The sequence below is a fragment of the Epargyreus clarus genome, unplaced genomic scaffold (genome assembly GCF_041222505.1).
Source record: "Epargyreus clarus isolate Ecla_fem2 unplaced genomic scaffold, WU_Ecla_fem_2.2 ptg000021l, whole genome shotgun sequence".
Taxonomy (NCBI): Eukaryota; Metazoa; Arthropoda; class Insecta; order Lepidoptera; family Hesperiidae; genus Epargyreus; species Epargyreus clarus.
Genome location: NW_027332228.1, coordinates 7,274,612 through 7,300,021, shown reverse-complemented (window position 1 = coordinate 7,300,021; position 25,410 = coordinate 7,274,612). Strand labels below are relative to the sequence as shown.

The window sequence follows — 25,410 nt, the reverse complement described above, 5'->3', positions numbered from 1 at the left end:
CAGACGACTCAATTATAATATTAAATGCAAAACCGGCACTTTACATTTTCTCTACAATATTTAATAACAAACGAACATGGAACCATTTGCACCCAATTCCATATGGAACAGGGGTTCTACCTGATGCCGATCACATGGGCGTTGCTCCTCCTTAGAACTAAAATGTAACCTTATATATGTAAGTCAGCCGATCACATAGAATTAGTTTAATCATAAAATATGATGAAGTAAAATTTTAGATTCTGATTCGCGATCGGAAAGTGCAACAACTATATTAGTGGCATTGATGAGTCAACAATCATCAAGAAAATAAAACCGCTAACGACGGGTTCTTTTGTTTTCCTTATATTTTTTCTTGATAAAAAATGTTAAAAGTTTATTACAATATTTGAAGGAATCTATTCGGTAATATTCTACTCGGGAAGTGCCACTATCTCAGCTATTTCTGTCGCTAACAACAATGTATGAGTTGTGCTTACGAACCGTTTTATCCCAGTCTAGGTTAAATGAAAAAAGACCGCATATGACTAATATATTAGATACTTTTTTGCTTCCAAAACAAAGGTTTAAATGTATTCTTATATCTCTGTTAGATTTACCTTAATTATTTACCATTTATTACCCATATAAATAAATAGAAAAATATATCTAAATATTAGGTTGGTAGATAACTTACAATAATTAAAGATAAGCTTCAGTTATATCGAGGTAAAGTACAAAGTACACAACAGGCTAAAAAAGCTCATAAATTTCAGTAGGTATGACCATAAAACACAACTTCAACCATAAAATAAAGCTGCAACTTGCAGGCACGGTTCGAGGCTTAGTGGGAAATTCTATTCAAACGACAGAGCCCCAGCTCTTAACATAACATTGTTGTATTTAGAGCTTTAAAGCACTACAATAAATATATTTTATTAGAAACTAATGAATTTAAAAGAACTACATAGTGCCAGATTATTAAAAGCGTTATGAATGATGATCGTGTTTTAAAAGGTAGAGCGTCCGAATTTTATTTCGGCATCATCACATACGTACTTATATTTACCCGAAGGGAACTAGACTCCAAAAGAAACATGACATCTACAATTAATTTCAGTTAGAATTCCTTTCCTAATCTAAACCTACCCTAAATAACACACCTGTTTATTACTACCTAATTTGAGTTGATTCAATTTCACATAGGAAACTAAGGGCTACCTTACCTAACTAGATAATTACCTAACAAGATATTGCATAAATCTATTCGAAACACCGACATGTTGGTTAAAACCGATAATGTCAATCATAAATTATTACCTTCCAAAGATACACAAACAAGATATCATAAACTAAGTACCTATGTAGTTATATACAAATTGGTAATTTATGGACATGTCAATACGTAACCACAACCAACGATCAATATCTTGAGCACCTTGAGCAGCTGTAGCATAGCTACAGATGTGATGTGTGTATACTATGTATGTAATGAAAGCGGCAATACATCTTAAGCTAGGTGTCTCATCGTCACGTATGGTGACGTCGCTCTACTGCCGCGTGCGTCAGCCCGTACACATACACATGAGCGCCGATGTATGACTAGTAGGCGTATGTCTTGCGTCGTCAACCCATTACTGTCCCAGCTGAGATGCCCAGCTGCTTAAGTGTGGGTGTAGGCCAGTCTACCGCAATAGCTAGTATGGATTGGTAGACTTCGTACTAGAGACTTTTTTTTAAAGAACTCTCCGGTGTGTAGGGTTCTTTGCGATGTTTTCCGTTACCGTTCGAGAAAGTCATAATTAATTTCTATTAGCTATGCATCTAACTAAAAAATCATCCAATGTAATCAGCGTCCTTGGGATTCGAACCTCAAATCCCCATTTGAGGAGCCGAGTTTCTAGCCATCAGAATTTCTATCTTCGACATCGCTCATACTTTCTTTACGTATCATATTAACATTGTTTATCAAATTTCTGATGTCAGCCTGATATAAAACTACTTTGTGTTATTACATACCTATACACAACGTTATTGGGAATCGTCTCTGTTGTTGTGTATGTAATATTTTCTGAGATTACGGATACCTACCTTCTATTTTGTTGTGTTGTGTTCATTCTAAGTACTTTAGTAAAGATGCATAGAATCTCTTCACGTTAAATTAAAAGAATACGATAAAAATAACAGATTTGGGATGCTTAATAAAGAGGAGTGATTTAACCACAAATTCTATTTTAGATTTAGGAAATTTACCGAATCACATTATTTTGATTACTTGAATAATGTTACAATGAATGAATTCGCTGAAAACGATTACCTATACATTCCGGAGTTGCGTTTAAATGAGTAATTGGCAAGCGCACAGCATCTCTAAGCCAAAATGTGCGCATCTCGTTCCAAAGCTGTTGCCATTTGGAGAAACGCTACCGCCATCGCTCATGTTTGTGGTTTAGTCTTTAGACAAATATGTGATACGCAGTGTCCCCGTCTATATCCGTAAGGGCAGGCTGCCAAGTACCCGGGCTAGCTTATCGCCCGTCACCTGAAAACTCCGCATGCCTCAGTGACACATCGCTCATGCTCTCCGAGTTTTATCACAGCCATGCTGCAAATACTCGCTCGCTTGCATTCAAAAACAAGCCTTGAAATAAGCGTCCAAAAACAAACAAGACGTCGAAATAATTAAAACTAACCGACCGGGAAAGTACCACCGCCACAGCTATTTCTAGCGCGAAGCAGCACCCTTACCATGAGTTTTTACGTTTTGACAAATATGACTGTTTTGGTATTTGTTTACGTATTTGCCCATACAGCCAGCCCATTCCAATCAGCGCTCTAGCGGATTATATCAGAACTATAGTGTCAGTAACGTAACATTAAATGTCTAAATTGTCAAAATGGCGCTTTATGTTTTGTCTCTCTTATTGCGAACATGTGAGGCAGACGGAAGACTTGAGCACTTACTTATTGTTACGTTTACTCAGTCTACTGAAGCAAACGGAACAGAATAATGGATTGAGTAAACGTAACGTAAAATTGTGTGATGTTTTGAAAACTCATGATAAGGGTACAGTTCTTGCGTCTCGGTAAAAACGTTTAGCTGATTTATATATGAAGCGAGTATCTCAGTTCCGAGAAGTGGACACGTATCGGCTTCTATATGGCGTTTATTTCAGTTGTCCATGAGCGGCCGTGACAATTAACTATCATACACGGGATGGATAATGGATAAGCTTATAAAACATTCCTAAATCCCTTTGTCTTTGAATCACTATTTCAGTTACAATGAAAACCGTAATAAATCACGAATTCCATTGTGCGATAGTACAATAGTCTAGCCTAGCTGCTAATTTTTCGGGGGACTTTCTAAAAGTGATGTCACTTTGAGCCGTCCATTCTACTAGCTAGCCTGATTTAGCTGCTGTTACTCACTGTGCATAATAGAGGCTTTGCGCTCACCGAAAATAGCCTTTAGTAAAGTTCAACAGGATTCCACGTGTGCACTCTCATTGTTCGATAGATTGTTAGAAGATATTTATAGTTCAAATATTAAAGTTGTGGTGCGACAAAGGCCGTTGGAAGGATTTGATGTATTTTTTTAAACTGGAAAAAGATTTCTATATAAACCTATGACTTCGTAAACATTGTTACTATCATCGTAGTGGTCATAACTTACTTGGTTTAAATAAAACGTAGTATGACAATGTCAATGGTCGAAATTGACCCCAATATAAAGCTAAAGCTTCTCACTCGTTACCAAACAGGAAAAAAATAAAATCAATTGACAAACAAAGGGATAAAAGGTACGGAAGTGTTTTGACTTGGCCTTTTACGCATAGATTACATTGTTGAAAACAAACCTAACACCATGAAATCAAAAGTCAATAATCACAGGTTACATAGAATAATATATCAACCGTCGATCATTAGTTTCCAAAAATAAATATTAATTCCACACTCAGCAATAAATCATCCAAGGTATTAAATGTCCATTATACAAAGTATGTATATTTATACCTATACTTACTAACGTTTATTGTTCTAGCGCATAGATTCTCAATCTTATAGCAGCGCAAACCCCTATTTCATTTCTGTTATAGCAAAAGTCTTTGAAACTAAACTTTATTAAAAAAGATACAGTCACAACGAATAACAGATAATATGTTATTCATTAATAACAATATTAATGATAATAATATTAACGAATAACATATCTCTGTTATTCGTTATGACTGTATTTCTCATCATCATATGATAGATTTGGACATTATTTGAAGCTGAAATTGCAACTTTTCTTTGATTTGCTCACACGTGCATCACCATGCGCGTTGCACACATAGGTTAGGGCACTTTTCTTATGCACACGCGTTTCACCCGGACGAAGCCGTCATCGCGATTTTTTTTCGTGTATCCCACTTTGAGAACCTCTGTTGTAGTAGAGAGTCATTGTGCCAAAGGTTAATTTCAAAATTGCGGTAATTTGAAGATAAAATATTATAAGTCAGAATCTAAAAGAAGAAATAACCGTTTTAAATAAATAAAGACGACCGCTATATTATTCTTTCCCCAGCAAAAATAAATACTCGCTTTGATATAAAGCAACAATGTAAAAACGTTATAACTAATGCGTCTATATTGATCTGGTCTTTATACTTATTTATATGCCTACGACTTCAGGAGACACTCGAAAGAAAATATGAATGGATGATCCCTAAATAAACTGACTTTTTATGTTAATCACAATATTTTTACTTACATGATACAAATCCAATTTTATATTGAAAATAGACAAAAGTTTGCTAGGACTTTCACTCGACCTACTTTTTACCCTGAAAACTTTTAGGCTTTGTAAAATTTTAAATGTCACTGGTTAGCGGGGTTTAATATTTTATGTTATGAAAAGTTTAGATATTGGTTTAGTTAGTTCGTCACGCAAGTTTATCTGGGTAGATAATCCATGATTCATTAAGACCTTCATAATAGTTTATTATCTAAAAATCCTATGTAATCGAGTCTCAGGATTAGGTTAATGAAGTCAAGGCAAAACTTGTACTAATGAATTATACGATGGATCTTTTAAATTTTCTTATATGTTAAAAAAAATCACATGAAGCTAAACGACATTAATTAAAGTAACATTGTTAATTACCTTTTTGTTAATATTTTCTTCTAAAGTCGCCTAAAGTTTTGACTCCTGTGTCCCAATTTAAAACTTTTATGTGACAATCTTTTCATCGCATACATAGATTAGTAAAGATACTTCGCCGCCTTGAAATTGAATGAAGCCACAAACGGCTTATTTTAGTAAGTTCTTTTTTTTAATTCTTGACAATTAAAAACATTTTTAGAGAAAAATTACGAATAAATAACTAATACTGCGTAATTTACGTAATAAATAAATAATTATTTCAAATATTTTAGGGACATTTCAGCACGGAGACGTGGCAAAACTGTTTTACGCAACTATTTCAATTCTCAAAACTGGGTACATGTTCTTGTTAGGAGTGAGTAATCTTTACTAATCTATGATCGCATAGATCAAAAAAAAATAGACGGTGTAAAGTTACCGTTTACGGTTAATTTTTTTATTTTTTTCTCTTGGTATCACTTTGTAGTACATGTTTATTTTTGAATCAATGCGGAAAAAAATAATACATACCGATTGTATTTATAAATTACACAAGAAATAATACAATGATGGAAATAATGTAATATTAATATTGTTTACTAATGAAATCAAATGTTTTCTTAGGTTTTCATTTATTATTAAGAAGACAGGACGCCACAGCACTGCCGTCATAAGACAAAAATAGTTATATAAGAAAACCAAGAAGGTTCCACCTTTAAATATATATACATACCTCTTGTTATTTGTTTATAGTCTAAGCTTCCAGTCATATCATTAAACTGTCCTGGTAACTGTCAACCGTTCCCCATTTGACATGGAATATCAAAAGAACCAACACGGGTTAAATCCGGGTCACTTTAATCCCTCTAAAGCTATTAGTAGGCCATGCAAATGTTGTTTTTAATAACTTATGATTCTGTAGCAAAGTAGGAAAATAGAGTTATAAATACCGAATAAGGCTTAAGTTATTTTGAAGCATCTATTTTGAATTTTAATATGTTTTTTCCGTCCTTTTATCAATTCATGCAACCTTTGACTTTCTTTCAAGTATTTAAAATGCATAGGAATAGTCAATATATTATAATTAGTTTTAAAAATTATTCATTTAAGACATAAGGATATAATAACTTAAGCTTTAAATTGTATACAGTGATTGTAGATTGCTTATTACAGTAAAAGATTAAGTATTATTTATACTCGAAAATAAATCAGACGCCATACCATTTCTTTCATATTTCGTCATAATTATTTTAGACGGTGACGGTGACGGTTTAGATTTTTGAAGGTGGTAGAACCCTTTGTAGTTCGACTCCGGTGGCACCACCGCCACACCTATTTCTACCTAATAACAGCAGTGTTAGGCGCTGCTGTGTTCCGTTTTGAAGGGTGTGGTAAGGGAGGCATACTTTTTCAAGGCGTTCCAGCTTAGTCCTCAGGGGTAGCGGCGCATCTGTGCCCGACCTCAGTTAGGAATATCTAATCCTATCTGGGGTTGATTACAGATGTCCATGGGCGGCAGTAGCCACTTACCATCAGGTGGACTGCATGTTCGTCTGTTACTCTTATATTATAAAAAAAGACAGCTTTTACAATTATGACATAGAATTATTTCAGACCTATTAACTAATTCTGAACTCGAATTCCCAAATACTGCATTAATCTTCAAATCTCTTCGACAAAGTCAGTGAAACGTAGATGGATAGTAGAAATAGTTCTATTGAAATAGTTCGACGTCTTTGAAATTGGAGAACTACAGGAAATTCCGAAAATCAAAGTACTTAACTCTACCCTTATCTACTTCTGCACTTAGAAATTGTTTTATTGGATTTAAATTCGACTTGAAAACCGTTTATATTACAAAGGGATAAAAAAGTTACGCGTTAAAATTACAACACATACCTACCTACACGCAAGACACGGAAAAGACGATTTTTCTGATATTCTTTGGCTCAACGCGCCACATACTCGTAGTATAGGTAAGTTAAAATTATAATAATTATAATTTAAATTTGATTCCAGAAAGTGGATTTTACTGAATTTTTATTACCATTTCACAATAAATCACAATTTGTCAAATTTTTAATTATACAACGGCTATCCATCACAAGTTAGAATTAAACATAACCGCAGTTATAACTAACATTAGTTCAGTTATTGCAACAGAAATCTTACGTTTATTGACATTGTACAACAAAGTATAAACTAATGGAAAAACGTGGCTCTCAGGGCGTAATCACCATTCCCAGTAGAAATAAAAAGGTTTACTCTGTATCTCTGCGCTTCATCTCTAAGGATAAGATCCTTGAGTAATCTTCTTATGAAACAACGCTCCCTCATTCAGGAAATATATTTTCTTCACAACTTAACATTTTAAATGTTCACGTGAAATGAAATTCTTACTTTTATGACGATTTTAGCTTTAATAAAGATTTCCCGTAACTTCAATTAACTTTTAATTGATTTAATTTTTTTTATTAAGTTTAAAATAAATGTGTATGTACCTGAGATATGAGTTTTATCAGTAAAAGTTATCTAATAATATTTCCCAGACATATATTGATACAAATAGGCTACCAGTAGGTATAGCCCATTGATATTAGTTTAAATCTGTTAATATAATATCCTGGATTATACTGAGAACTTTATGTCAGTAAGGCTATTTTTATCCCAAGAGTACACATCAGTGAAACAGCAATGATATTTCGCTGAATTTATATAAAATAACGATATATCTCGTACATGTTATTTAGGAACTTTACCAATTAGCAACGTACGGTACAGTTCCGTTGTGGCTTCAGTTCGTAGGTACTTATTCCCACAAGTTCATGCACTGTTTCATAACAGCACCGAGAACATTAGACGCTCATTAGTGTAAGTTGTAGTTTAATCTATTACCTACTAGTATCTGTAAAGACAGATTATTACTTATTCTATTTTGCCACAGATTTTAGTCGTTCTTGGTGGAATAAGGTCGAAAATAGTAAAAAATAGTATGAATTTTACATTATACGCATTTTTATATAACTGAAGTCGCAAATGATCTTGCAGTCCATCAGCTCATAATACCTGATCACTGCCGCCCATGGGTATATGTAACCAACTCCATACAAAACAGGGGTTCTATCTAAAGCCGATCACAGACGCGTTGCCCCTTTACCCTTACCATGAGTTTTTACGTTTTGACAAATATGACTGTTTTGGTATTTGTTTACGTATTTACCCATAAAAATTCCAATCAGCGCCCCTAGCGGATTGTATCAGAACTATAGTGTCAGTAACGTAATATTAAATGTCTAAATTGACAAAATGGCGCTTTATGTTTTGTCTCTCTTTTTTGCGAACATGTGAGGCAGACAAAGACTTGAGCACTGACTTATTGTCACGTTTAATAACAGGAACAGAATATTGGATTGAGTAAACGTAACGTAAAATTTTAACGTGGAATTTTTGAAAACTCATGGTAAGGGTACTTGTGAGGACTAAGATAATCGCTACACGCCATACCAATGTCGTCATACCAATTGAAATAATAAAGATTATTGAAAAAAACATTTCGCTTTAATAAATGTAGTAAAAAATAGAGTTGCTAAGTGCCTACTGCGAGTCGGCTGTATTGCCTTTTATTTTCAGTGCTCGTTAGCGCCGTTATGCAGTTCAATGGTGCCGTCGTTACTTGAAATACAAAACTAGGTTTAATAAAAGGTACGCCGCCTTCAGAAAATTAAATATGTAAAGATGTGATGTTATGTAATAATGCGGTATAAATCCGACTTCGTCATTCATAGACCTTTGAACAAATCGATATTAAAGCCATGCCTTACTTCTTACATGTATAATTGTCCTTTTATCGTAAAAAATAAGTATTATCGAACAAAACCTGAAAAAGAACTAATTCGATTTGGTTACCAAATTATTCCTATATCCACGTAAAATATCAAATAAAACCCAATTCCCTTCATTAATATCTAATGATTTCTTTGTCCTCGTTCAGGAACACAATTTAACAGGCCCTTTTAAAGCGAAAATTCGTATTCAGTTGCCGGCACTGTAAAACAATGTACAATTAGATACGTACCTATCTCAAATTAAAAATATCCTACACGCCTGCAGGCAATAAATAACAAATAATTTCTATAAGACAAAGCTGAGTTAATTTTAAAATGGTGTACATTAAATGAAGCGGCGAAGCGCACAATAAAGCCTAATGAAAAATAAAGAATTTTATAAACCCTTAAAAGAAAATCACCTGAGAATGAGCAAATTAAGATAGGGATTATTAGGCTCGTAGTCCCTTGTTGAGCCTTAGTTGAGGTTTTAAGTAATAAATATTATTTAAAGATGCACTTAATTTATTGCAATTGTCAGTCACAAAATAAATGTTTTCTTATTAATAATGAGGAAACATACAAGCATGCAGTCACATAACATCAGGTAGCACCCTATTCTGCTACTGCTAGTCTAGGTTTGTATAAAGAACAATATTTTTACCTACTTACACAATATATGTAAAAAGTCTAACTTTATTTTAGTTTGGCAAATTTAACAACCACAAATAAGATCCTTGAGCTACGAAAAACAAAAACAAAAACATTTAGAGTACGTTGTATAAAATTTTCGTACAGAACAATTTTCCCCTGTGTGTAAACACTTGATTTTGCCCGCAGCCAATGGCCAATCGCAAAATATTCTTTGTGTAATGGTAAATATTCAACGAGATTTTTTCTCATATCTTTACAGGTATTATTTTCAGATGTAGGTCAAATTTTAATAATCTGTTATTATTATTATTTATTTAATATGTTAAAAAGAACTATTCTTTATTGCGTTTTCATTATTTAAATTTAACTATTCTTAATATAGTCATTATATTAAAATAATCATTAATGTCCTTATTTAGTTTATTACATTATGTTTTGCTAATCAGAGTAGACGTTTGATAGTCTCATTCATATTACGAGTTTATCCTCATCAGCTTTATTTTTTTATCATATAGTTATTTTTTTTTATCATAATTAGGCACACAATAAAAAAAATAATCAAATCAAATCATAGGCAATGTAATCAACATTATTTAACTGTACGCGATTAACGCCATCTACCGGAACAGTCCGTAACTACGTACTCACCTGGTTTCAGAGCCGACTACAGTCCAGCCCCGCCTACGCCGCACCGCGCGCATTTCAGCTGTAACCATGCGGTCACGAGTACGACGATGTCGATTTGCACTCGCAGAAAGCAGCGCAGTGGCGCCCTCCTCTAACTCGGCGATCGGCAACATCACGGCAGGGTTTGAGTCGAAGTTCTAAGTAATTCCGTCACTATTGTTCAGGGGTCGCTGTACCCAATTGCTGTTCGCTCACATTGTCACTATTCTGTGCATTTAAATATTATAATTTTTCGCTTGTTCAATAAAGCACAAAAGTAGAATAGCAAAATATTTTGGTTATTGAGAAAAATAAATTGTTAGTTATTAAATGAAATTTAGCCTTACATGTACATATTTGTAAAAAATCTATGCAAAGAATTCGTTAAGAAGACGGTTAATTTTTTTGTTTCATGAATTGTACTTGAATGTTACGAATATGGAAAAAAACCGTATTCATAATAAACTAACGTAACATGTATAATTAAAACAAAGGTCAGTGTATAGGTATACGTGCTTTTGTTTGTGAAGTGCACCCCAATTTATGTGCTCGAATGAATAGCTAGCAGGCTGTAACGACTAACCTTTAAAGAATAAGGAAAATCCGAAAATTTTGCCGTTTACGTATTTCAGTTTAGACGTACAAACCGTATGAACGTAATATTGTTTCTTACTTGTTTTTGTTTATTTGTAGTCATCGATATACTCGTCTTTATTAGTAGTATATCGATGAGTTGTAGTCATAATTTTTGTCCGGAATAGGTAACTTTAAGGAATAATATTATTTTTTTATTTTAAATCGCCATAAAAATTACAGGAATAACATTAAAATTAAATTAAAAGAAATCAATTTTACAGGTACCAAGTAAAATTTGTATATTACACTGGGTTATGTAAATTAAGCAATTAAGCAATACACATCCCATACATTATCCCATGCTAAGAGAAACTTCGCTCTTTTAATGCCAACATTACCTTTTAAGTCACTATGCGGAGCTTAGGATATCTAGGCCTAGATATGTGCAATGTGCATATAGTTCTCGAAAAACCTGACCTCATTATAAGACAATGAATACGCTAAATAATTTCCAGTGAAGCTAGGCCAACCAACTAGATTCCGTCGAGTGAATGCACACATAAAATTGGATATTTATATACAAATTCATGAATCATTTCACAGTCCAAACACCAAGCAGACAGCTTGACGAGTACGAGTGACACATGTTATACACCGAAACGTGCACATTGGGAATTCGAGTTACATTCATACTATCGACGTCGATTGACGACGACGTATTGACAATCGACAGTGCAGTGTTAAATATCTCAATTTATATCTTTCTTAATGCCTTGAAATGACTGCAAAATACATATATATTAATGCACGCTACAACATTGAATTTCGAATAATGATTATCCACAAAGAAATTGTGACGTGAAGATCGGTCATTATTTGTATTTTCTTTAATGGTCTGTTACTATCAGTGTCGAATGACCTTTGAGACTTAGTCGGTGGAGAAGAATAAAAGAAAAATAATTGGAATTAAGAATGTAACTTGCTATCTAGCTGTCTATAAGTCGAACATAAGTAATTAAGTGGAACATAATTTTATGGATAGGCATGAATAACCAATCGTAACAGTAGCACTACCATGAGTTTACAAAAGTATTACTCGCTAGCGACTGCGTAAAATAAATGTATGAAAAATTGTACAGCGCCTCTGGTGGTTACTCGTAGAACTAAATTCCGTAGTGTGAGCCACTCGTAACGTAAAAAACCTATCGAAATCAAATCGCTAGCGAATGTCATTATGATCTATTGCCATACAAATTCGGTCCCATGAGTCATTAATTTGACAGACGTTGTCAAGAAATACCGTAACGATAGTAGTTATGTTATTCACTAGCAAAATGACAATAGTTTTCTATTTACAATTTCTATAGTGGCGTTTCTATGCCAACTCATGGTAGTGCTACAGGTCTGAGAGTTTAGTTAAGAAACATAATAAGCTAATATGGAGACAAACTTACGACTGCCGTGTGTACTGACATGACAATCTTTGAAATGAAAACTAGTAGATAGTTACTAATACTAATAATGAGGTTTAAAGCAGCATTTCCGCAGTCGAAAATTTTTAGCTTCCAGACTTGTAGAGTGCAAGTCCTTGTATCTCTCCATAGCATCTCCAACGAAGGGAATCCTAGTGTAAGACTCTAAGAAGTGTTAGTGAGAGTAGAGAGGCTATTTTTCAAAAGGGCTTCTTAAGTTCTTACTTGTACATATTCATTCCTACCCTTCATACAGGTCAAATGAATGCAAAGTGCACATCATGAGGGGCAATGCGTGATAACGCAAACTGAAAGTGGTGTCCTATTTTACTTTTATCTTCAGAAAGTGCAACACGCTACAACACGCTTCTTATTGTAACTAAAACTAGAAGAAAGTCAACAGTTTATATATCTACTGTAATGTAACGTTTGTTTGTAACCCTAAAACTAAAAATATTTTATATTGAAGCATAAAATATTCCAAAAGACAAATATACTAATGGATGACGATTACTTTTCTAAAAATCGAAAAATATTACACGTGAAATTTATAAAAAAATATAATTGCGTTAACAAAACATGTAACTCCAATCAAATCGGACACAAGTAAATTACTAAACTTATACAGTATAAATATCTATTATATAGGTACATCATTCACTGTTTTCGTGGAATGCTCTCGTGACTTGGGAATTGTAGTTGCAGATTCAGTTTACAAATAACAGATTATCTTATTATTACCGTGAATAGAGAAGTGTGCAAAATTTCACGAACGAAATAACATTAACTTCCGAATCGAATACATCTAACTACACCGATTGAAAGTAATTATCCATATTATAAACACGAGATTACACTCCGAAAATTAAGAAATACTTAAATTTAAATTAAACTTACACGTAAATGCTTAAACGTTTTTTACACTCACAGCCCCACACTAGGATTCCCTGTATCCTGGGTGCTAGGGACACACAAACAAAGATAAATACACCCATTTAGATATCTGTCTGGCCGGGGATCGAACCCTCTGCGCGTCAGACCAGTATGGTGACCGCTACGCCACGCGGGTCGTCATTCACCTAATTCACTTAGTTTCAAATATCGTAAGTCGTATGAAAGCTTTTAAAAGATATTTACTTTACAAAACTATTCTAACACGTGGTCAATTGACGTAAATGATACTAATAGATTGCTAGTGCGAAAACGTAAATACTAGAATAAGTGCAAATAAAAGCAGATATTATCTCCCTTTCATGAAACAATTACAGCTTCTAGCCAGTAAAATATTTTTATGCTCCTTTTGAAGTTAATTATGTGACTGTTCCGGACAGTTTACCTCAAAAATACGAGTAGGTATATTAAAATCACATAGCATTGTCGGACCCGTTATTTTCGCTTCTGTTTATTTATGTACTTATACCTTTATAAATACCTACATACAGACAGGTCAGTAAAAATATCAAGCCAAAAAAGTGAAACATCAAAGTTAAGGTTAAAAAAGATGGAACATAGTAACTTTTTTTTTATATAATATAGGAGTAGCAGACGAGCATACAGTCCACCTTATGGTAATTGGCTACTGCCGCCCGTGGACATCTGTAGCCAACCCCAGATAGGATTAGATATTCCCACCTGAGGTCGGCCACAGATGCGCCGCTACTCCTGAGGACTAAGCTGGAACGCCCCTGAAAAGTATGTCTCCCTTACCACACCCTTCATACCAGAACACAGCAGCGCTTAACACTGTTGTCATTACATAGAAATAGGTGTGGCGGTCGTGCCGCCGGAGTCGAACCACAAAGGGTTCTGCCAACTATTAATAAATTGAACTGTTAATTCAATGCACATAATAGACTGGTACTAAGGTATAGTTATTGGATCGGAATTCGGCCCTTATTTTAAACAAGTGTTGTATGGGGTTTTGGTGAGATTTAACATAACATTTATCTATGATCACGTACTTCGAAATCGTATCCAACTCCATATGTAACAGGATTCTGTCCACAGAGATGTATTTGTTTTGTACCCAAGGTATATTTTGAGGTTGGTAGAACCCTTTGTGGTTCGACTCCGGCGGCACCACCGCCACACCTATTTCTACCTAATAACAGCAGTGTTAGGCGCTGCTGTGTTCCGGTTTGAAGGGTGTGGTTAGGGAGACAGACTTTTCCGAGGCGTTCTAGCTTAGTCCTCAGGGTAGCAGCGCATCTGTGGCCTACCTCAGGTAGGAATATCTAATCCTATCTGGGGATGATTATAGGTGCCCATGGGCGGCAGTAGCCACTTACTATCAGGTGGACTGCATGCTCGTCTGCTACGCTTATATTATAAAAAAAAACTGTGATTCTATCTGAAGCCGAACAAAAAGGCGTTGCCACAGTTGAGAACTTAAAATAGTAGCGTCATAAAACTATGTTAGTATTCCTTATTTATAATATTAGGTGCTTGCATCAAGTAATATTATTCCGCATAATATAATTCCATACCATCATATTTAGCATATTCGTATTGCGTTCGTATTCATCTGTCACGTATATATCAGTCGGTATCGCCCACTTATTTGTCTTTATTTCTGGAAGATGTGACTGCCCTACTTAAGCTTCTTGCGAATATTTATTTGCGAATCCGCTTAGCTTTAGGAGATAAATTGTATAACAATAAATTGTGCTTAGCAATGTAATAATATAAACGATATTCTATCTGTGAATGTCGAATAGGTAAGACCTTGTCGTATCCGGTATACTTTTTTTTTATAATATAGAAGTAGCAGACGAGCATGCAGTCCACCTGATGGTAAGTGGCTACTGCCGCCCATGAACATCTGTAATCAACCCCAGATAGGATTAGATATTCCTACCTGAGGTCGGCCACAGATGCGCCGTTACCCCTGAGGACTAAGCTGGAACGCCTCGGAAAAGTATGTCTCCCTTACCACACCCTTCACCGGAACACAGCAGCGCCTAACACTGCTGTTATGAGGCAGAAATAGGTGTGGCGGTGGTGCCGCCGGAGTCGAACCACAAAGGGTTCTACCACCTTCAAAACTTGTATCGTGTTTGCCAATACTATATTTGAAATATTATTTTAATAATCAGATCTTTTTTTATTTTGACTTATGGTTACAATATAGGTAACCTGATTAGATAGTGAATTAACCTAGGTCTACAAAAATATCAATACCGTTACTCGATTATATACCATCATACATAGTGGTAGCGGGTTGCGAAGTAGTTTTAATCCTTACTTAATAAAATATCACTTGTCTAAAATATCATTTGCCTATTCCCTACCGTAAATACCTATTAATATTAGTGTTTACCATAATAGCACCGTAATCGGATCATTAAAAGGAATATTGACATTGTTCTAATAATAATCTATGCTATCAAAAACAATGCTTGTAAAAAGATCCAAGTCTCGCCATTCAATTCTTCTACCGTAAAAAGTCTTGAGATCTATGTAATACCAAGCCGGTAATGTATGCAGTCCCTACTTAAGGGACCTTCTGTCTTAAGGTATTATCTCACTATCTAACCTAACAACATCTCATGGGACCATACCAATATTAAAAATATTTTATGTTCTAAATAAATTAACGTGGCAATCGTACTGCAAGTCACATTGTGTTTTCATCTTATCATATCGCATCACACAGGTAACATTAGTACGATTGCCACGTCAATTTATTTAGAACATAAAATATTTTTAATATTGGTATGGTCCCATGAGATGTTGTTAGGTTAGATAGTGAGATAATACCTTAAGACAGAAGGTCCCTTAAGTAGGGACTGCATACATTACCGGCTTGGTATTACATAGATCTCAAGACTTTTTACGGTAGAAGAATTGAATGGCGAGACTTGGATCTTTTTACAAGCATTGTTTTTGATAGCATCTCATTCCTTTTTGTAGATATTTCTACTCTTTTCCTTTCCGGTACCTTCCACTAGTTGAATCTCAACAACAGATTTTTTTAAAGGCAATTAAATTGTTTAGGTAGTCTTTGTAGTTATGTAAATAATCTTGCCATTCATCATCACTTTCATTCGAACATGACAATAAATTAAATCTAAAAAAGTTACTATTTTGACAACTGAAATTATGCCCGTTATCCTCAGGAAAAACATCTTCTAAAAACATCTCTACTGATTGTGATTTATTTATTTATTTATTGGGATTTAACGTGTCTTCGTATTAAATAATCGACATCCCTTACTTTCTTCTGAATATCCGACAAAAATCATTGGTAATCTTTCACTGACTTCGTCGGACTCCGGTTTTTGATATAAACCACAGTATTTACTGCCCTTGCTCAAATTAGCTTCAATTTATAATAGACTTCTGACTTCTGAAATGAAATGAAATATTTATTTAATAATGATAACATTCGTTTTAGACTTCTCGCATATACAATAATAGTTCTGTTAGCTGTTTCAACCACAACAATTTGTTTAGGGGTATATAGTATCGCCTTCTAATGTAGAATTCCATTTGTTGATAAGAAAATATTGAAAGCTCTATTACAAAATATCGTCCCACCATCTGATCTCATACATTTGTTCGACTTGCTAGTTCCCTTTTCAACACTTTATATTTTTGACATTTCTTAAAGACTCACTCTTATGTTTTAGAAAATAAACATTCATCGTGTCATTCGAGAATAATAGTCGATAAATAATAACATGTACCTTGAACCGTTGAGTGAACTAGCTTCCATGGGACTACATAAATCTGTATGTACGATCTCCAGTATGTCGTTCGTTCGCGTTCAGAGGTTTGGAAATGGTTTCTCACTAGTCGTCATATCCGTCGGTAATGTTCACATTATCAAGACCAGTCATAATATTCTTTAAAATTCGCATATATTCCGGATTAATATGGGCTAGTCTTCTATGCCAATATTTATTTGACATTGTCAAATTACATATCGGTGATTTGACAAATTGTATATATACCATTTACGTTGTGGCCAGTTGCGATGATAATATCTATAGAGTTACTAATAGTGCAACCGTTTTTCAAGAAATTAACAGTAAATCCTTTTTCAGTAAGTTTACTCACCGCTAACAAATTCATACTTAAAATTATTTATATTAAAAAGGTTTCTTATAATAATTTCCACGTTTTTTCCGGGTAGGTACTACCACAAAATAAAAACTAACAGAAGTCAATCTTCATACAAAGTGGGCTGGAGTAACGCACACGTAGACACCACTTACCGACTCGTTATCTCGGGGGGACTCGAGCGCATACGTGCGCGACTGTCAGTTCATTTCTGACACGCGTTTGTAACTGTTTTGTACAAGCAATGGAGCAAAAAAAAATACCCTAATTGTGCAATGGACGGTTGTTTAAATTCAACGTTAAACTGTGGATTTTCGTTTTTTTATAGCTATCAATTATCAAGCTACTAGGAGCTGATATTTTTGGTGATCATGGCAAGAATATGTTATAAAGTGGATATCTAAGCTCGATTTATATAGTAGTTTCCTATTTCGAATCATTTGAAACGAACTTAACTAAATTTTTGTAATATTGCGTTGAAATGTTACGTACCTAATATTACGTAAGTTGAAAACATGATTTTTTGTTCGTATATATATTGGTTTGTCTTTAATGCCATTTGGTAGGTTTATGTCTAAAACGGATAGGGCAAAAGGAATTGTGTAATTAGGGTAATCCGTTTAGAAGTTATTAGGGATTTTCTATTGTGAACATTGTAATTTTTTATGTGCTTACATATAAAAATTATTTTCATAGACATTTATTTATGCTCAATAAGGCCGAAATTTGCCTAAACACTTGTTTCCTTGGAAACAAACTTATTATTATTTTATAATGCGGTGACAGTTGCTTAACCTCACGACAGTTATTGTATTTTGTGTATGTTACCGTTAGATTGTAGAATACGTTAGCATACACATTAACTAGGCTTAAGATTAGCTAGAAAATATGCAGATTAACTATGTAGTTAAAATTCGAAACATCTTTTCAGACTTGTTCTTAGGGCTAAAACACATACCTTTTTACGACACGACAACGTATCGTGACACATAGCGACATCGTGCCGCAAAGCGATATTGTTTCGTGAAAATATACAATGTTTGTCGTAAATTCATGACACGACGACGCATCATGGCATGCACGGGTCGACGTCAAGGGGTGAAAATTGATACAATCTTCGTTTTGTACTTTAGGTAGTGGGCAAGCTATCTGCGTTTTAACTGATTTAGGCACATTAGCCGTAACATCTAGTTTTTTTCTCATGACATTTGTCAGAAATTCGGAATGTTTTTGATATTATATAACTTTTTAGGGTTCCATACCCAAAGGGTAAAAACGGAACCCTATTTCTAAACTGTCCGTTTGTCTGTCTGACATAGAGCTCTATTTCTGGAACCTTAATAGATAGAAATTTAAAAATTTTACGGAATATGTATAATGGTGGCCGCTTTAACAATAAGTACTAAAAATAAAAAGAAAAACTTTCAAATAAAGGAGAGTTGCCATACAAGGGCCTTCTTTTTCTTTATGAGGAGGAAATCTTCAAAAGGTACTCGACGACGTGGGAGTGACGCCGGGTTATGTGGGACTTTAGCCGCACTAAAATCCTCCGGTGGCCGTCCTCAACGTTTGTTGGAGAACTCCGGGATCTCCGACTGAACGTAACAGAAGTCCTTTAAGCGCGATGCCCCGATCGAGCTCTGCCCTGGGAGAACAGTTTTCGCTCCTCCTAAACTATCCGGTGTTCACGACGGTATGCGACTACACATACCGCCGTCCTTCCCGGGGACACTTATTGGACGGTTCGAGCTCCCTCTTGCCACTCCCAACTCCGGAAGCCCCCTTGTAGTTGCTTCTTACGACAGGCACGGGATATCGTAACCCTTTTTTAGTCCAGGAACTACAGAGACAAACATATAAGGACCTGCTATTTTTTAGCGTTTTTCATTTGAAATGTTCACAATGCATTATATGGCTGCTATAACATCAATTAGTATAAATAAAAATAAAATAAACAGATATTTTTGTGGTACGGAACCCTCAGTGTACGAGTTCGATTCGCACTTCACCCATTATTTGAATTGAATTTAAATTGAAGTTGGAATTGAAAACGTCTTTTGTCTCGAGGATAAAAACAATTGACGTCGCCTATAATAGTAGGGGAGCCCAAGACGGGATTTCGAGAGTGACTCGAACGCGGCAGATTAAGATATGGGAGATACCTTACATCCTATAGAGTATCTTAAACTATCCATTTGGGGGGTTCAACCAGGGAAGTCCATCAGACTATTAATAAAAAATCGTATTATCTATAGTAGCTTAATTACATGCTGAAAACAATAAATTTATAATCTGATGGTTTGAGGGCGGCGTTAGGGAGTAATAAGGTTGCAAAAAATCTATACCTGGACATACTCGAGTGCGGTATTTTTTTTAATACAAAGGAAATAATGCTAGAAAATATGCACTATCTGATAGCGCCATTTATTAGCATGGATCCCTGGAAAGTAATAGTGTACAACAAACTAAAGGAAAAGGCAAATTTTATGGAAAATACATTATTCTTTATATATTCTCATTCTATTTTTTTTTTCAAATCGTCAGTATAAAAAACCCCTCCACTAAATCGTCACATGAAGGGTTATGATAAGTAAAACATCAGCTGGAATTTCCTGTATAATAATATTACGCCCTCGAGTGTGTCAAGATAACTTTTTTTTCCCATTTTCGAAGAGTTACAGTCTTTCGAATCGAATCGTCAGTATTTCGAATGGGGGACTCATCTGGGGTAACTTCATATGCCCTTTGAAAATCTAATGTGCTGGTTACTTTTTTTTCCATTTTTACCTCTCGTATGGCTGTCCCCCTATGCAAACCAGCAAATAAACATATTTCCGGCATCAGAGATATATACTCTATCACTAACCTGCCGCGCCTTGAGTATGTCTGACTCTGCTTTTTACATTTTTCGAATCATCTAGAAACTATTCCCACGGTAAATCGAAAAATATCACACAACCTTTTCTTCACTCTAACGTGTAATCTACACAATCGTATACGTCCTATTGACGCTCGAGTTTCTACCCATTTAACATAATGGGCTCCCCTACTACTCGTACATTTCGCGGACAGAAACACAGATTCATTAACTGCAAATGTAACTTTGTAATCCTATATAACTTATATAGGATACAAAGTTATTTAATGTAGTTGGTGTATCTAGATAACTGGACAGAAATTGCAAAATATTTTAGTTTTTCTATGAGTTATATACTAAACACTAATTGTATTCTCAATTTCAACCTTCTATGTCTGCTGGAAGTGCCTTAAACTTTTGATGATCGGTCAGTCAGTCAGTGAGTGAGTGACAAAATTACGAACTTTAACTACTTGTAATTCTTAAACTACTGGTTCAAATTGAATGAAATTCGAAATGTACCGTGTCTATACAATGCTTGCTTGGCTCCTGAAAATTCAGGCTTCTAGCTTCATATGCAACGAAGTTACAGGGGGTCAAAAATGGGCCGAATCGCTTCGGGAAAAGTATGGTACGGCCGTGCCGCTTCTTTTGGCTCGACTTGGCGGAGGCACTGCCGTGCCTCCAGATAAAATTTATGACCGAAGTTTTAGAAGAATTTCCCCCATTTATCTAAACGTAACCACAAACCAAGAACATTTTATGGGAAATGCACTCACACAACCTTTATACAGCCTATAAACTGTCAACTTTGTTTTTATTATCCTATAAAATGTTTTATGGGTCTCTAGAAAAACAAAGAAGTGTTGATTTTGAACGAAGAATATCAATACTACTATATATAAAAGCTTTTTCTAATTAAAATGGTGTACAAAGTGTTTTATATTTTGTACTAAAAGCAGTGCTTAAATGACAATTATGCTAATTGATTGAATAATGACGTCGTAATTAATAGCTGCGTGCGCTGACAAATTAGTATTTGGTTTATTGATTAGTGTAGTGTTTACATTCCCCATAGATTACTCGGCTTCCACTACGTATGTACTATGTATTCGATTTGATTAATTAAAGTCACTATCTATTTACCTATGTAGGACAGTGGCTATAATAATGGCCATGAAAACATTTTAACGAAATGGAAAGAATACATACATTATTTTGCTATTTTACTTAACATGCACAAACAACACAAAGAAACATTTATTTACGCACTGACACAAACACGTTTTAATCTCTGTCTGTACTTTTCACATCACTCAACGAAACACTTGAAACTTTCAAAGCTTCGACCGCGACGACTACGCATCACATTTCTCGTGTAATACCCTCTATATTTATGTACATCGAATATGTGAGCATACTTTCTCGGTATCTTTTAATTTCAATCAACGTTTATATTGGTCGGAGCGTGATGTGAACTGCGCGCGCGTCTTGGCGAGTTATCTGTCGCCTCTAGCGCCACGCTGCGGAGACGGTCGGCGACGACAGGTAGCGCTCTTTGAAATATACCGTAAATTTCAAAAAAATATTGACGATGATAACTCACTGTCTGCTGACACACGTGAATGACTAAGTGGAATAAATCACGCTGAAAAAACAAAGACGGGAAATCGGAAAGGAGCGTCACACGTGAGCGACATTTTCAGATTTAGGTCCAGTTTTAAATAAATCGGCAATTTTAAAATAAACCTCGTCTAAGAACAACAAAGAGGCCGGCGCTAATCTGTCATTGGGAAAGATTCTTATTTGTTTTGTCATTATAATATTGTGAGACGATTTCGTAAAAACAGAAACAAATTATTCTTTGGCCTCTTCTTTTAAACCAAAGAAACATACCTTTAATTAGGTGGAAGCGTTGTTGCTGGATATTTCAGTACAACCATGTAAACAAATACGAATATGTTTTCTTAATTTTTAAATATGACGATTTCATTTTGTTATTTCGGAAAAAAAATACTCGAGTAAAGTAAACAATTTATTTTATTTGATTGAACAACGTTAAATATATTTAACTCACTCCCACCAGCACGGCCCAATTTAGTGCCTTTGTAATTAAAATTAAGTTAAATGATCATGTATGTATCCGTTCAAATGGAGATTAACTGTGCAACTTATTTTGCGAGACAGACTAGCTTAGTCGTATACATTTCGCTTGAGGTCCGAGTTTAAACTCTAGGCACGTACGCCTAATTTTTCAGAATGTATTAGATATGAATGTAAAAGAAACTTTACTGACAGATCATCCTAATATTCTTCAAAGTACGTGTACATACATGGAGCTGCAAGTAACCAGCTTTGTAGACTATAGTCATTACGATTAGAAATCCACCCCTAGTCTAGCAAATATGCAATCGTATAATTACGGGTATAATAACGAACATGCAGTCCATTTGACCGTATGTGGCTACTGCCGCATGGATATCTGTAAACAACCCCAGATAAGATAAGAGTTCTACCTGAAGCAACAGATACATTGCTACCCCTGAAGAAAATGTTGGAACGCCTCGGATAAGATGTCTCCCTTAACACTAAATTATTATGACAAAGTATATCCTAAGTTAACACTGTGTTTTAGAAAATACTTTTGACTATGAAGAATTGGTACGATGAGCCCATCTGTTACAGTTATTAAATTAAATAGAAAAGTTACAAGTAGCTAGAAATATAAATATGTTTTTGGTGTAACAGATCATGTGGAAATTCGTATTTTCAATATACTTTATTGAAGACAAAATGCAGATTAATCTAAAAGATTATACATGGTATTACAATAAAGGAGTCGTAAGTACCTATTTACTGCAGTGCTAATCAAAGGGCATCGTACTAAAGCCACAAAGTAAAATTTTACGAGAACAATAAAACATACCTGAATCGTTAATCGATGTGAAGTTTGTTAGTATATTTAAGCTTAAGCTAGATTTTTTCATCTAAACGGTTATACAAAAGACACAACTTAGAACCTATAAACCATATGGTTATAATAAATAGTAAAGAAAATCTATCATTTTTTTGATAGAATGCAACCAGTTGATTTTTTATAGAAATTCTCAATAGGATGAAATTGAAAGACTTTGCGAAAATGACAAAATATTTCAAAAATATGAAATACTTAAACTAAACAGGCGGTCTGCTTATCCAATAAATAGGTATTTTATGGCGCTATTGGAATATCCTTTGCACTTTAATCTTTTACTGTCGTGTTTATACTAAGTACATTTACTAATAGGATCTTGCCATGCAAGGTTGGTATATTCTATAGAATTGTTAATGTAATTGAATACAGGTGGGTCACTTTCAGTTGACAGTTCACTTTAATTCGGTCATGGAATGAAAAAGCATTTTTCGTGTTCGAGGGGTTTAAGAGGCAAAATTTTAATAATCCATTATAATGTTAATTCTTTTGGCTCTTAGCGTACAAAAGTCAGAGGACGCAATTTTACTTTTTTAATGTCAAGGAGGGGTTAGTATGAAGCTAAAACCAAGTTTATGGGATCGCAGCTCTTGTTTTTCGGACGCCATATTGAAAAAGGGGTGAAAATCTTTTTTATCCTCTATCAATCAAACTATACATCGCACAAAAAAATTGTAATAACAATTACCGTCTCAAATTAAATTATCTACAAGTTTTGTTTAAAACTTTTTGTTGTAGAACCAAAATTAACAAAGTTATTAACTATAATAGATCAAAATTTGGAAGCGAATTTTCTTTTATAACCTTTTTTTGCTATTTTACAGAAAAATAAATCGGAGCATGTTTATAGTGGAGAATAATTTAGACTATATGTTTTAGCTTGAAAACATTCGATAACATATGGTAAACAATGCATTCTCGTGTGCTACTTCTAGAGGCACATACCTTATCTTCACATTGTACAACGTCATATATGATCTCCTCGATATTGGAGATATTTTAATAAGTAATAATAACTACGTGAGACTGTTTACGCGCGGCGGGGGACGAGAATAGCCAGTGGCAGAGTTTCAAATATGTCGCGCTGTCCTAAACCTCATCCGGACAGTTTCTCATGTCACGATCATTTATTTCATACCTGGAATTATAAATAATAATATTTTATTAGCATTTAGTGCGCACAACTTAGTGTGTAAATTTAATAGAGTGAAAAAGTCGTCGTCAACCTATTGTCTCATTGCTGGGTACGGGTCTCTTAGAATGATAAGGATTTAGGCTAAAGTCCAGCGCTGGCCAAATACAAATTGGTAGATTAGAGGGAAAAAAGTACTTTCTTTAATTGAAGACGGATATGATATTATAATGATAACACGAATCATATTTTTGTAGTAGGTAGTTTGGATATAACTATGTCAAGAATGCTTCGCAATCCTACTGGAAACATTTGCCAAGAATTCGCATCAGTTCCCAAGCTACTCTTAACGAGAACTCAACGAGATTAGCGAGTGTCAACAGCATTTCATATTTTGACAAATTGTTTCAGAAATAAATGTGCTAATTTATGGTTACGGTCGCCTTCGCTTCCCTTTTTATGGTTATTGCCAAGCTATTTTCAAATTAGGGATTGCATAGAGTCAAAATAAATCTATACTAATATTATAAAGAGGAAAACTTTGTTTGATTGTAATGAATAGGCTCAAAAACTTTAGGACGATTTTAAAAATTCTTTCACCATTCGAAAGCTACATTATCCACGAGTAACATAGGCTATATTTTATATGAAATGCATTTGATCAATGGATTTGGAGGCGGTACAAAGTTTGCCGGATCAGCTAGTATTATATAATCAGGTAAACATCATAGGGTCAGGTAAAGGTTACTTTTTAAAACTTCCATAAAGTAGTCCTTGAAAAAACATTATTAGGCAGTACTTGTATGAATAGATTCGTAACAAATAGACCAAAATATATAAATAGGTATACTAAGTATAGTATATTAATACTACAATAATGTATAGTTAATGTTACACCATACGTCATATACGTTACAACAAATAACGTTAGTGTTATAAAAAGTCAAAAGATATTTTTCATAACCGTCGATTTAATAGCCGATTAATTTCTAATTTTAAAATTGATTATAATAATTTTGTAACTTATCGTTTAGTAGGCGAAATTATGGAGGCGGATAAAATAGCAACGATGTAGAAGGGCACAAAA

At 34.5% G+C, this 25,410-nt stretch overlaps 1 protein-coding gene across 7 annotated transcripts in view; it reads right to left on the bottom strand.

Moving 5' to 3' along the window:
- dnc (phosphodiesterase dunce) overlaps positions 1–25,410 on the bottom strand; it is a 458,672-nt gene that overhangs the window by 215,002 nt on the left and 218,260 nt on the right. The window contains exons 1-2 of one of the 7 annotated variants that reach the window (XM_073084961.1): positions 21,433–21,695; positions 10,234–10,479 (exon numbers count right to left, since the gene is read on the bottom strand). The exons of 4 other annotated variants lie outside the window; for them this stretch is intronic. In XM_073084961.1, the coding sequence (XP_072941062.1) occupies positions 10,234–10,385 (152 nt within the window). In that variant the 5' untranslated portion in view covers positions 10,386–10,479; positions 21,433–21,695. Of the gene's footprint in view, positions 1–10,233; positions 10,483–21,432; positions 21,696–25,410 lie in introns of those variants that run through there. 2 more of the 7 variants (XM_073084960.1, XM_073084962.1) reach the window with 2 other exon arrangements.